A 14412-nucleotide genomic window follows, 5' to 3' on the forward strand; every position below is an offset into this window, starting at 1 on the left:
TTCACTGTTTTGAATAGCCTCTTCGCAATAAAAAACTTAAATAAAACTTAGATAAAAAAAGGTTTTATTGTGATGAATTGTTGGTGATTGGATGGATGTCGGCCCTAATGGATAGCCTTACTTTGACGTAGGGAAATTAAGACCCGTTTAAAATGATTTAGAACCTACACCACAATATTACAGTGAATTCAAGACTTATTAAGACCCTGCGGGCACCCTGACAATATGTTCCCTTCATTAAATCATCAGCAAAAAATACAAACTCACAAGCCACTGAAGTTGTTTAAATAATGCAAAAATATTTATTATTACTTAACAATGGTGACCACAGAAATGGCGATTAAAAATATCATTTCATAGAAATATCACTCATTAGCCAATATGGCTTAATAAAAATAAATATTTAACATAAATGTGAAACATGGAGGCATTGCAGAGCTTCATTGTTTTACAGTGCATCTTCCACCAGAGTCTTTGGTTTGGATGAAGGCAATCGCACATGGCTTTGGCTTTATCTAGAGTCCCTGATTGCAGATTGTCATTAATTGGATCATACTGTATTCCTCCTGTGCAACAAAAGTATCTTCAATGCAAAAGCCTTAAACGTCCCGTATAAAGGATGGAGAGGGATTTATCCCATGTGCACAAAGTTTCCAGTTGGAAGAGGTTAGTCTTTATTTTAACTTGAGGTTTGGTTCGTTTCAGTCAACAATCTCCTTCTTCTTCCTAGAAACCACTTGAGGGAGGTATTCCAGCACACCTGATGACGCCCTGAAATGCATGACGTGTGCAGTGAATGAGCTTCTTGTCCAGGTAACTCCCGCATTGGACTCTTCTATGAGTTTTCAGAAATCCACGCTTGGCTTCTGTGGTTTCGCCTCATTCTCCATTTTTCCAGGAGAAGCTGGATCTTCTTCTTTCCAGAGAGAACATCAGTTTGTTTTGTGGTTCTCACCCTGTGAAAAAACAAAGACATGAGGTCAACATCAGAGCGACACCAGATTTACACACTGTAGGTTTGTATAGTAAATGTTTTTAATCCATAAACTCTGGCTAAAGCCACCCGATTTAAGTTTAAGACTCTGATTTATAAGGTTTAGGGTAAAAAAAATCAACTTTATTGACCTTTCAAAAAAAGATTTATAGTGATGAAAACGAACAAAACAAACAAGATTAATATTTGTTTACATTTATATTTATTCATTTTGATTTTCATTTAACTACTGAGTAGCTACTGTTTACAAGTTTGATTTTAAAATGGATTTTGTTGTATTTTATTGTCTTTTAAATATGTCTATAAAGTTATAATAGCTGTAATTTTATTATTAATTTAATTTATATTGAATTTTTTTCTGTCTAATTATTTATTAATAATATTATTATTGTGTATGATAAAAAATTATGCTAATTAATAATAAGAACAAATAATAATTATTACTTAAATATACCTTTGTATACTTTTCTAGTTTAAGACATGTTTATTATGGTTATCTTAATTTTTCTTCTTTATTCATTGTTTTAAACGTATATTTCCCCCTTACATATTCATTAGGGTATATATACAGTTGAAGTCAGAATTTTTAGCCCCACCTGTTTATTTTTTCCTTAATTTCTGTTTAACGGAGAGCAAATTTTTTTCAGCACATTTCTAATCATAATAGTTTTAATAACTCATCTTTAATAACGGATTTATTTTATCTTTGTTATGATGACAGTAAATAATATTTGACTAGATACTTTTCAAGACACTTCTATACAGCTTAAAGTGACATTTAAAGGCTTAACTAGGTTAATTAGGTTAACTAGGCAGATTAGGGTAATTAGGCAAGTTATTGTATAATGATGGTTTGTTCTGTAGACTAGCAAAGTAAAAATAGCTTAAAGGGGCTAATAAATTTAAACTTAAAATGGGTTTTAAAAAATAAAAACTGCTTTTATTTTAGCCGAAATAAAACAAATAAGACTTTCTCCAGAGGAAAAAATATTATCAGACACACTGTGAAAAATTCCCTGCTCTGTTAAACATCATTTGGGAAATATGTACAAATAAATAAATAAATAAATCAAAGGGGGGCTAATAATTCTGACTTCAATTGTATAAACACATACACAGACACAAAAAATTTATCTTATCTATTCACACAGCATCATATTACCGTAATTTTACAAGAAAGATCTGGGTGTGCTCATGTATGCTGGAAACTGTATGTACAGTATGTGTGTCTGTGTCACACAACACACATACAGCACATGCACAATCAAGCATGAAATGATTCATACCTCTGGCAAAAAACTGGAATAAATGTAAATAAAAGCTTACAAATATTTCAATGCAATAATGTATACAATAATGCCTCTAGTACATCGTTGTATTTTATTTTTGGGAGAAACCTCAGTACTTTCTGCTCAAATAAAGTAGCTTTTTCTAGACAAGCGAAACACATTGTCTATTTTAAGAAACATTTTCTTAAAATGAAGTAAGTTCTTCCTTAAAACAAGCAAAATAATCTTATGTTAAAAGGAAAAAACAGATTATTTTGCTTATTTTAAGGGAAAATTCATTTAATTTTGACAGATTGTTTCCTATGTCCTTGCTGGTTGTACAAAAGTAACTTTAAGTCATAGGAATGACTAATGTCCACCTTATAGTGGGTGACGTCTTTATAAAACGATTTACTTTCAAGCTTAATCTGCTTATATCTGAAAATGAATGATAGGCTGTCACATCAGCTGAGACATTAATCTTACTGAGGCTTGTAATTAAGGCACCCAATTATTTCTGAAATGATTGTGCGCATGTGAGCTTTCTTCTTTATTTATTTCCCCCCTCCACTGTCTCTGTGGTTTGTCTCACCTTCTAATCTTTGTCTGTGTTTCTGCCAGCGTGTGTTTGCATTGCTTCCCAGCACAATCGTGGCCCTGGGCGGCGCGGATCGCCCTGTCTGACGCTGCTTTAAACCTGAAAAAGAAAGTTCAGATCAGGCATGAGCAGTCAATTCCTCAACAAGCTTGATGAAAGTCCACAAATAGATGTGAAACCTGTTTCTGCAAGTTCCTCAAGTCATGCAATGACAGCTATTATGCCTGAACAATATTACTGCGACATACAGTGTATGCTCACACTGCATGCAGCATTTTTGTCTTGTTTCTAGCCCAAATTTCTTAAATCAAGATGCTTTTTTTCGACAAGCAAAACAATTAGTCTTGTTTTTAGAAACAATATGCCAAAATTAAGTACGTTTTCCCTTTAAACAAATAAAATAATCTAGTTTTTCCTTTTGACGTAAGATTATTTGGCTTGTTTTAAGGAAAAACTCACTTTATTTTTAGATACTATTTCCTAAAACGAGACAATATGTTATGCTTGTCTAGAAAAAGCTTCTTGATTTAATAGTTTTTAGACATTTGGACTAGAAACAAGACCAATAATCGAAGTAAGTGTATCCTCGAGAATATCCAAACACTGAGCTGCTCTACTCTTAACAAGCAAGCCTTGTGTCCTTGAAAGTGGACTCAAGATCAAAACTATCTGCTTGTAAGTATGATGAGGCGTACTCACTGTAACGCACTGTCCGCTTGGCAGAATGAAGAGCATGTTTTGTCTTGACTATCTGCACATTTGCAGCGTGACTCGAGCACAACAGGTTCTGTGACCGAGCGCTTCTTGCGTGGAGCGTTTCCAAGTCCATATGACACCGTTCGCCTGGAGGAAAGAAAAAATGATTAGAAAACAATGTTAGTCATGCTAAAAAAAAAATAGCATGATGGACAGATCAATCTCTAACGATTTACAGTTCATAACTGATGGTATTTGCATGCATTTTTGATATATAATGTCTGTTCTGACTTACTCTGGTGTGTTCACCCATATTATGTCCAGGTGGCAAAAGTAGACGCACTCTTTATCCAGAAAACTTGCGCAGGAGCATCTCTTATTCCTGGAGTGACGTGCTGGTGCTGTGCCTGGACCCAAAGATGCTGGAGCACCTAATTAATCATAAAGGTACATTCAATTTATTAGCTTTTCTACATATTAAAAACACTTTGCATGATTGACTAGAGATGATTGAATTTGTCGCGCTTAATTAAAAATGACATTGATGCACAATTCATAGTCTAAAAGAATAGTAAAGGTTTATCTTCAATGTGTTTGGAGCTTGTTTTTATAAAGAGCTTACTGAGATATTACACTTTTTATGTTTGTATCTTGACATATTGCAGTTTTTAAGACTTATGTAGACTTTAAAACTAATTATGAGGCTGTTTAAACCATATTACCACAATATATAGATACATATTATAGATTTACATAGATATTAAGTATTGAGGAAACTATTTATAAAGCTGTTTATATCATATAACCACAATATATAGATACATAATAAAGATATGGAGTGTTAAGGAAACTTTATAAAGCTGTTTAAATTGTATTTCCACAATATATAGATAAATAATATATATTTATATAGATTTAGAGTATTGTGGAAACTATTTATAAGGCTGTTTAAATCATATTACCACAATATATAGATACATAATATAGATTTATATAGATGTAGAGTATTAAGGAATCTATTTATAAAGCTGTTTAAACCAGATTACCACAATATATAGATTTATATAGATAAAGTTTAGAGGAAACTATTTATAAAGCTGTGTAAATCATATTACCACAATAAATATGTATATATATATATATATATATATATATATATATATATATATATATATATATATATATATATATATATATATTTATATATATATATATCAATAAAATAGGTTTATATAACTATAGAGTACTGAAGAAAAGATTTATAAAGCTGTTTAAACTATGTAACCATAATATACAGATCAATAATATAGCTTTATATAGATGTTGAGTATTGAGGAAACTATTTATAAAGCTGTTTAAACCTGGTTACCATAATATATAGATCAATAATATAGATTTATATAGATATAGAGCATTTGGGAAACTATTTATAAAGCTGTTTAAATCAAATTACTACTGAAAGGAAACTATTTATAAAGCTATTTAAATATTATCACAATATATAAATGTGTATATATATATATATATATATATATATATATATTTTTTAAATACATACCAAAGTCAAAAAATCCAGATGTCAGCATGGTCAGAACTGGGAAAATAATCCTCAAATGCATTGTTTTGTAGTATGCAAGTCCCGTATTCCAGTAGTAGTCCAGTAAAACAGCTGAAGAGTTTTGCTCTAATAAGCTGCAGTGTTTATTGTGGAGTCTCGAGCTCAGTCTTGTGCAGGAGCACTTATATACGCGCGCTCACGCCTCCCGCCCGCGCGAAAACAATACTGTTTGTTAATAGTCAGCTACAGGCAGCGTGTGGAGCGAGATAAGAAGTTTTTGTATTCCTGAGATTCCAGCGGGATGGAGACGCCGGGCGGCCGTTTGGTGCCAAGTTTTTACGGTTTGTAAGGTGTCTTCAAGTGGTACAGTTTTCATACAGGACGACAGAGGGCGCGAGAGTAGCGCGGACAGACAGAAACAAGGACTTCGAGACTCCCAACGACGATTGCAACATATCAGGATTAATGTGAGTAATACATGTAACGAGTATCATAAAAGTGTATTGGCTATATATAAAATAATGACATGAAAACAAAACCTATTCACTTGAAGGTTAAATATACAGTTGAGGTCTGAATTATTAGCCCCCCTGTATTTCCCCCCAATTTCTGTTCAACGGAAAGACATGTCTAAACATAATAGTTTTAATAACTCATTTCTAAAAATTTTTTATTATATATTTGCCATGATGACAGTAAATAATATTTTACTACGTATTTTTCATGCTAGTATTCCGCTTTTGACGGCTTAACTAGGTTAAGGGTCAGGCTAGTTAAACACCATGTGAGTGAGTGAAAACCTCCACAGATATTCTGACTCTGATTGGGTGTCATTTTTTCTCTCTCTCTCTCTCTCTTGAGTACATACTATTTGACTAGATATTTTTCAAGATACTAGTATGCTTAAAGTGACATTTAAAGACGTATCTAGGTTAAATAGATAAGTTAGGGTAATTAGGCAAGTCATTGTAGTTTGTTCTGTAGATCGGAAAGAGGGCTGACTTGCTTAAGAGGGCTAATAATATTGACCTAAAATATTTTTTAAAAGTGCTTTCATTCTGACCAAAATAAAACACAATAGACTTTCTCCAGAAGAAGAAGAAGAAAAAAAAAGGAAATAATGTGAAAAATGTCTTGCTGTGTTAAACATCATGGGGACAAAAAAAAAAAAAAATCACAGGAGGGCTGATAATTTTAACTATATATGCTCCTCTTTTAACATTTATGCATAATATTTGTATATAGTTTGTATGCGTATAGTTGTATACACACACACACACACACACACATATATATATATATATATATATATATATATATATATATATATATATATATATGTATGTATGTATGTATGTATGTATGTGTATATAGATATGTGTGTGTGTGTGTGTGTGCTTTCTAACTGCTTTCTAATTGTATGTAGTTTCGAATTAAATTATTAATCTAGTCATTATTGCTTTTATTACTATTACCATTAATAATAATAATAGTAACAACAATATTAATTAATAATAAAGTGATCTCTGAAGACTGGAGAAATGAAGCTGAAAATTCATCTTTGAAATGACTGGAATAATTTATTAAAATAGTTATTTTATAGTGCAATAACATTTCACAATTGTACAATTTGTTCTGTATTTTTAAAGAAATAAATGCAACCTTGGTATGCAGGAGAAGCTTATTTTAAAACATTAAAAAATCCCACTGACCCCAAATATATATATATATATATATATATATATATATATATATATATATATATATATAAAATCGTAATGTTTATATATGTATTTATAAAAATGTCTTATAAAGTATCATAAAAAGTGTAGGCTACAAATTATTATTTTTTAATTAAAGTGAAAACAAAATGTCTTAAGTCGTTCAATACAGGTTAATGTAAAGTTCTTTGGACAGTTTTTTTCTATCAGGTAGCTAAAGCAGGGTCCTGTGTTTAGGTTCAGTAATTAGAGAGTTATTGAAATGCCTTATTTTTGTGCCATTTAACCTAAAGATGGGGACTCTAATAAAGGCATTCATTAATAAAAGTCCTTTGAATTTATATGAAAAATATAAATGAAAACATTTGGAAAAATAAGGGTTTTGTGATGTTTTGAAATAAACATTACCTGGTAACATTACATACATACAGAAAAAACACTCATCTACAAACTATAAACACCATCTGTTGATTTGATAATCGAGATTTTTATCAGAAAATTTAGCTCCTGGTAAATTTCTGCCGGGACTTTTTTTTTTTTTTTTACAGTAAAGAAACATGCTTTTTTTTTGTGGAGATCTTGATACGATGAAAAATGGTTTTTAAATGTTAAACTTTAATACAACTTCATTTTCATCTAAGTATTTTGAAAATACTTTATTATTATTTTTTTCAATTACTGAATACCAATAATAGCTGATCATAATAGATCAGTTCTGATGATCCATGTAATTTTGAGGACTGGAGTAATGATGCTTGAAGTACAGAAATAAATGACTATTATGCTTTGAGACTCCAGGATAAAGCCTCCACTATGAAAAAAATTTAATTGAAACGTGAAAACAAAACATATTGTCGCTCAACGAACATTAAATACATGAAACTTTCTTCTGACATTTTTTATTTTATCAGGTAGTTTCATCAGGGTCCTGTGTTAGGTTCATTGATTTTACGTGAATGGGAATGAAAAGGTTATTAGTGAGTTATTGAATGCCTTATTTTCATGACATTTAAGTAAAATTACTGAATCTAAAGACAGGACCCTGGTAAAAAAAACAAAAAACAAAGAAATATTCATTTAAAAGAAAAAAAAAAAAGTCACGTACCGTAGGCTTATTCCATCTGAACGGTACTCCGTCTGAAATAATAACTTATAGAATGTCTGAAATAAAAAAATAAAGCTTTTTGTAATGTTTTGAAAGAAGTAAATTACATTTTAATATATAGTCAAAAATAGGTTTTAATCATTTGAAATATTCTGTCGGCCCATTAGTAAACACCATCTGTTCAATTGGAAATGAAGGTTTTTAAAAGAATTGGTAGTTAATTTTCTGCCAGGACTTTTTGTTTATAACATTTTTTAGATCTAAGATCTTAGATTTTTTAATCTAGGCATGTGCATTATTAAAATGATAAAGCTTTATCTTTTTACTTTGTAAATTTTATTTGTATTCAGTGTCTGTTCACTTTTTTTTTATTATAAGAGGTTTGCACAAGAGATAATATAAACTTTCCTTTGATCTACACTAAAAGTTTCTGCTGAAACTATTAGACTACTAAAACAAAACTGAAACTAAATTTATAAAGTCTAAAATAAAAAAAAATAAAAAACTTCAATAAAACAAACTAAAACCAAATGAAACTGAAAGCCAAATTTTTAAATAATATTGAAATTAAAACATTTTATAAATAATTGTATTTGTTATGATAACAAATGTTCTTTTATTGTTAGATCATGCACAATCTAAAGTCCATTTATATGTCTTTATTCTGTGTTGCTTTCAGTTTTCAGTGAAACCACACCAAAGTTTGTTTAGAATCTTTTAGGGGTCTTCCTCAGCTTGTTTGCGGCGCACCAGTTTATATACATCTATGTTTACACAAATCAATTTTAAAGTGGATCAAAACCTTCAATTAAAGTTGACCTAAAACCAAAATGTGCATCCGTTCTTGTTGTAGGATGTCTTTTTTTTTTATCCACTTCAAACGTTGACTACTGTACGCTTATTCAGATCTGCCACACTAGCAAAGCAATCGCACCAGAGGTCTTTACATCAAACCTTTTTGTCAAGTGCAAACACAGAATCATTTCTCTAATGTTCAACTTTTATGGGTTTCCCTAAATGTGATGCTCGCAGCAGTTTAGAAACTTTAGCCTTCAGCTCTTTCTGTACCTGCCCAACGGAAAACCCTGTTAATGGAAACTCACGCCAGCTTATGCTCACACCCGGCTACCCTCCACCCGCTCTAAAAATTTGGATTAAACATTACAGCGCAAAGATTCCACACACGTAGTCTTGTTCATGCTTGCTCATTTTAGGAGAGAGAATTTAGGACAACAATAAAATCAATCAATTAAGATCAGATGAATACGGATGCCGCATTAAGGACAATTATATAAATATGCAGTTGTTTTTTAAAGCATTGCTCTCCTCAGGCAAGGGTGGCATCACTGCAGGGATATTTTTCAAATATTCTGACATCGCACTAAGTCTAGGTTTAGCCTCACCTGTACATACAGGTCCTAATGATGATGTCCCTCACTACAGAGTTTGCTTGAGGGCACATTTGCCAGTGGTGGAAAAGTTGGAAGGATTGATAGTCACATGTCTAGATAATGGTCAAATCAGGGAATGGCATTTCCACTGCACAACAGTTTAGGACTAAATTTGTCAGGATAGGACTGAACATTCGGAGCCGTTACAGAGAGTCTCACCCACTCTCATGTTCTTCTGTGGGCTGAGTAACTAAGCAACATCATAACCCCATCCCACCCCACCTTCCTGCATGAATCTGCAGTGAAGCAACTCGTCCAGCAGGTGGCGCTGTTGAGTCACAGACTTGGAGGACTGCAGTAACGGGCACCAAGAAACACTGTCAATTGAATGAGTCATTCTGGGGCTGTAATGAGAGCTTTTGCTCCAAGCCTCTTGAGACAAGGACAGTGTTGCAGTCAATAATCCTCGTTAAAGGAGCTGATTGGTGACGTCATTTGCTGGCGCCCTCAGAGCTCCTCATTAGTGATTTGAACTGCTGAATAATTCTAATGTCTAGGAGAGCCCTGGGAATAGCCCTTTCTGCAAGGTTGATTAAAGAAGAAAAAAAGACAGCAAATTACCCGCTTAAAAAACGGAAAAGGAGACTTCGGAGACATTTCTGCACTTGTAAACAAGGTTTTACTGATACTGCCGATAGTATAGATACAGCAAATGTAAAGCCACCATTTTACTCATACCTATGGACTTATGGAGTTCAAAATGGGCACCAGGTGGATTATAATAAATACTTGACCACAACATCTGTGCACAGGAACACTGCCCCCCAAAAGCCATAGAAATGTTTATATTTCAGTACAACATTTAATTTCCCCATCAATTTAGGATACGAGACATAAAACTTTTCAAAATGAAAACATTTAAAAATAAAACAAATTTCCTTTAACTTCCATATCAACGTAATAGGCAACTACTAGATTTATAAGATATTATATACAGGTTTCTCAACAAGAAACTCCAAAAGGCACAATCGTCTATACAACATGTACAAAAAGAAAAGAAAAACAAAAAACTGTCTGGTGCTGACAAAAAGTACAAAATAAAAATAATTGGTCATCATCGTCATTCATGATTGCACGTACAATATGACTGTCAGAAAGTGTGCTTTTTATAGAACGTTTGCAGAGCTGCAAACCTCCTGAAGTGTTTCAGTTTTACAAAGTGACAAAGTTTTACAAAAAAGTGGGAGAAAGAGGTGAAAAGAGAGAGAAATTCATAGGCAGAAAAGAAAGAGCTTTTATTGGGACTCTCAGGTAGCTATGACAAGTCTGTCCTCATCATCACTGGAGGCTTCATTGTAGTCATCAGTCACTGGTTGTCTGGAAACAGGCTGCCGTGGTTTCACTTCACAAGCCTCACCTGCTGATCCTTTGTGTGCAACATTGCAGCCTCTCTCATTAGAGAGCGAGGGTGAGCAGGGCGAAGGTGGTTGTGGTGGGGCTTTTGATTTTTCCACCATGCCTGTAGTCTTCTCTGCACCCCCTGTGTCCCTAGATCCAACGCTAGGGTTGTTTTGAGAGACCTTCCTAACCTCCATGCATGGCTTTGCATTGACAGCAGCATCTCCTGGATTGGCTGTTGGAGGACTGGCTGAGGGAAGAGGTGCTGGTGGTGATCCAGCAACCTGTGCTGGTAGAGTTACAGATGCTACACCCTCAGGGCTACGTGGCTTGTCCTGGGTTGCAGGGAGTGGGCTGAGGGCAGAAAGTGGGCTGAGGGACGGTATGAGGGCTGGTAAGGCAATGTTGAGGATCTGCAGACCAGGGATTTGTGCTGGGGAGGCAGTGCTGCACTGAGGGGCAGGGCTAGCTGCCAATACCTGCACGCCTAGGGTGGCATTTAATGGCAGACTCTGTTGAGGCACCAGCTGGGTGGAGTTGGCTAAACCTACAACACTCAAGGTCTCCAAACCCACAGGCTGCAGGGCGGTCTGGTGAGCACCAAGTGTCTGAAGCCCTGCCACTTGGCCAAGGGGGAAACAAGGCAGTACACTGCTGACTGGCTCCTGGACTACCAGTGGCTGGGTTGGGGAACAATCTGGCCGGGGTGAGGTGTTGGGTGCTGAGAGGGGGCTGCCGGTCTGCCTGTGGATCACACTAAGTGCTGGGATGGTCAGCTGAACTGGTCCAGCTTGAATTGGTACAAATGTCGAGTAAGCAGCCAAACCGGCAGGGACAAGCTGGATGCCACCCACAGGTACCATGCTGTACGGGGAACGAGGAGGTTGTTGGGAGTGCAAGGGCAGGTGGCTGAAGAGATGAGTAGTGGCTCCTATTCTGGGTTCATGGAGCGGACCTGCGTGTGGAAAGTGTAAGGATCCCTGAAGAGGGTCAGACGAGGTCTGAGTACCACGGTCGACATTGGCATTGCACTCACTTGCAGGCTGGGATATCGTACTTGACACTCCATCCTGTTAAAACAATAGCAACAACATGAGTATGTTTTAAAAAAAAAAATGCAAACACGCAACATGAAAATAGCTGTCAGTGACTTTCAGTTAAAATTCTATTCACCTTTTCATGCACTTAAAGCAGTTTTGCTGATGTGCCAGGCATGCGAGACTCAAGACATGGGAATGCATATGAGGTTTGGTACTGGTATGGGGTGAGATGCACATGTAGAGAGGAAGGGATGCACGACGGGAAAGACAATGACGGCGAGGACACGGGTCTCACCTGGCCGAGCTTGGCACCCTTGCCTGACACTGGGGGACTAGGGGGAACATCAAAGTCTGGGTAGTCGATAGACATCTGCCTGCATGGTGACACTGGGCTCATCATGTGTACGGAGTCAGTATCAGAGGTGTGGGATTCTGAGGCAGGGGTCGGGTGGGATGTAAAAGAGGTTGGATTAGGGCCGGGGCTGGAACAGGATGCAGAAATTGACATCTGTCTGACCAAAGAAACTGGGCTTGTCATAGCCACAGATTCTGTATCTGATGTCTGGGAGTCCGAAGTAGGAGGAGGCTGAGATTGCAGAGCTGGGGATGGATTTGGGCTGATGGACATCTGAGCCAGTAAAGAGCTGGGAGCCAAATCAGCCTGGTTAGCAGAAAAGTGCTGTGGGCTTGCAGAAACGGAAGGTGTAGCAGAAAGGCCAGACTCTGCCTGGCTGTCCTCCTCATCTTCCTCCTCTCCCTCATTATCTTCATCATCTGGGCCATCAGAGTCATCCCCATCGGAGTCCTGTCTGTCAGCACTTCCTGCTCTTCCACGATCACCTTTAGGGACACAAAAAAAAAAAAAGTGCAGGATGGGATTATGTATCCTAAAGACATGATATTTAAATTTAATATTCAAGTAGTATTTTTGTTTTATTACAGCTTTGACTTTCAGGGTTATAGCATTCACATATACTTCATAGCAAAATGAGGCATGATAGTTCTAGAAACACCCGTCTCATTATATAGGGAAGACATTAACACCTTGAACCACAAATGCAGTCTGCGCCTGACAGCTTGTGTGGAACCGTGTGAGAGAAAAACAAATATGCTCTCAGTAACTGAGACCAGAGAAAGCTCACAGCTTCTCTCTCTCTCTCTTCCTTGCTAAAATTAGATGCTGCAATTTCCTCGCAGTAAACGCTGTGTATGCCGCCCACATGCACCAAGAGTTAACAAGGAAAAAGACTGCATTTAGAATCTCTAATTAGACCATTGCATTGCCATAGATCATCACTTCAATAGAACACAGACAGGGACTATCCACATTTAACAGATGGTGCTATTATTAGAAAACCTAATAATGGTCAGGTTGATTCTACTGTAAAAAAAGGACTATGTAAAAGTGTAAACAAAACAATAGTTTCTGCTCTCTGGACATTGTGGTGAAGTATGTGTCCTTGTCAAATTTCTGAATTTCTGTGATATTCCCAAAAGTGCATAAAATAATCTACCTGAGTCTTCTGCGTCCTGGTCCTCAATAATACCCACAGCGACTCCCATTTCCATGCACTTCTTGCTGTGGGCTTTGGACTTCATGTGCTTGGTAAGGTTCCCTGTGTGGATAAAGGGAACAGAGAGGTCGCTCAGGTGGGAGGCTTATGCAGGGCATGGGAGTGGTTTACATAAGCATGACATGTTCCCAAGCACTAGCTCTATGTAATGGGTGAGTAACTGATAAAGAAGTTCTTAAAGGAACGTGGGCTGGTCTGACACTGTGTGCTGTTCTGCAGAACAGCGTGGGAAGTTCAACTGTGATGAATCATACTGGCTTTTTAAAGAGAACAGGCACATTCTTCAAAAAAAAAAAAAAAAAAAAAGCAGGTAAGAAGAAACACTTAATACAGAAATAATTTCCAACCATCCTTAAAAATGATCAAAATTACCCAACTGTTATGAAATCCTGACCCATTTCATTTAGAAAATTTTACATTTTTAAATTACACACATGATTACATAAGTCTTTGGCCAAGTGTAGAGGTACACAATTCATTGTGGTTAATTTTTTATGGATTACAATCAAGTTCGAATTTAGTATCTTTTTATCCAGTTCATTATTTGTTACCATCAAAAATAACCTTTCAATACTTGCTAATTGAGGAGGAAAACAAAATGTAAGCATCACAGTTTTTAATCAGTGTGTTTGAGACTGAACCCACCTTTAGTTTTGAAAGAGAAGTTGCAGTGCGTGCAGTGAAATGGACGGATATCTGAATGTGTACGGATGTGCTTCCGCAGCATGCTAGGTTTCTTGCAGCGAATTCCACATTCCTCACAGATGTATTTTCCTCTTCCGCGGCCCCGTACATACACATACTCCTCGTTTGATTTGTATCTGAACATAAAACAAATACATCAAAACACTATTCCTATTTAAAACTTTAAAGATTGTTAATATAAATTCTAAGTTTTACAAACCCTCCATCAAAGATCTTCACTCGCTGGGGTTCCGATTTGGAAGTGTCTCTGTCTGACTCTTTCTGATTAACAGGTTGAGTATCTGGTTTTGTTTTTCCACTATTCTCACTTGGCACAGATCTTTGCTGTATCAAAACCTGAAGCGATAAAAGAAGTGAGAAGAAT

General features: G+C 35.7%; 2 protein-coding genes across 12 annotated transcripts in view; both read right to left on the reverse strand.

Annotated features, from left to right (window-relative positions):
- Positions 1–279: 279 nt before the first annotated feature.
- edn1 (endothelin 1) lies at positions 280–5252 on the reverse strand. Its single transcript, NM_131519.1, is given in 5 exon segments — positions 280–956; positions 2855–2959; positions 3560–3703; positions 3852–3987; positions 5115–5252. Coding segments are annotated over 5 exon segments (567 nt in total). The 5' UTR covers positions 5176–5252; the 3' UTR covers positions 280–835.
- A 4735-nt stretch (positions 5253–9987) lies between these two features.
- hivep1 (HIVEP zinc finger 1) overlaps positions 9988–14412 on the reverse strand; it is a 102434-nt gene continuing 98009 nt past the window's right edge. For 6 of the 11 annotated variants that reach the window (XM_021468249.2, XM_021468250.3, XM_073931370.1 and 3 more), the window contains 5 exons: positions 14248–14384; positions 13989–14164; positions 13284–13385; positions 12065–12609; positions 9988–11799 (listed from right to left, as the gene is read on the reverse strand). In XM_021468249.2, the coding sequence (XP_021323924.1) occupies positions 10639–11799; positions 12065–12609; positions 13284–13385; positions 13989–14164; positions 14248–14384 (2121 nt within the window). In that variant the 3' untranslated portion in view covers positions 9988–10638. Of the gene's footprint in view, positions 11800–11902; positions 12610–13283; positions 13386–13988; positions 14165–14247; positions 14385–14412 lie in introns of all 11 variants that reach the window. The other 5 variants (XM_073931372.1, XM_073931373.1, XM_073931374.1 and 2 more) reach the window with 1 other exon arrangement.

The sequence above is a fragment of the Danio rerio genome, chromosome 19 (assembly GCF_049306965.1).
Source record: "Danio rerio strain Tuebingen ecotype United States chromosome 19, GRCz12tu, whole genome shotgun sequence".
NCBI classification, from domain to species: domain Eukaryota; kingdom Metazoa; phylum Chordata; class Actinopteri; order Cypriniformes; family Danionidae; genus Danio; species Danio rerio.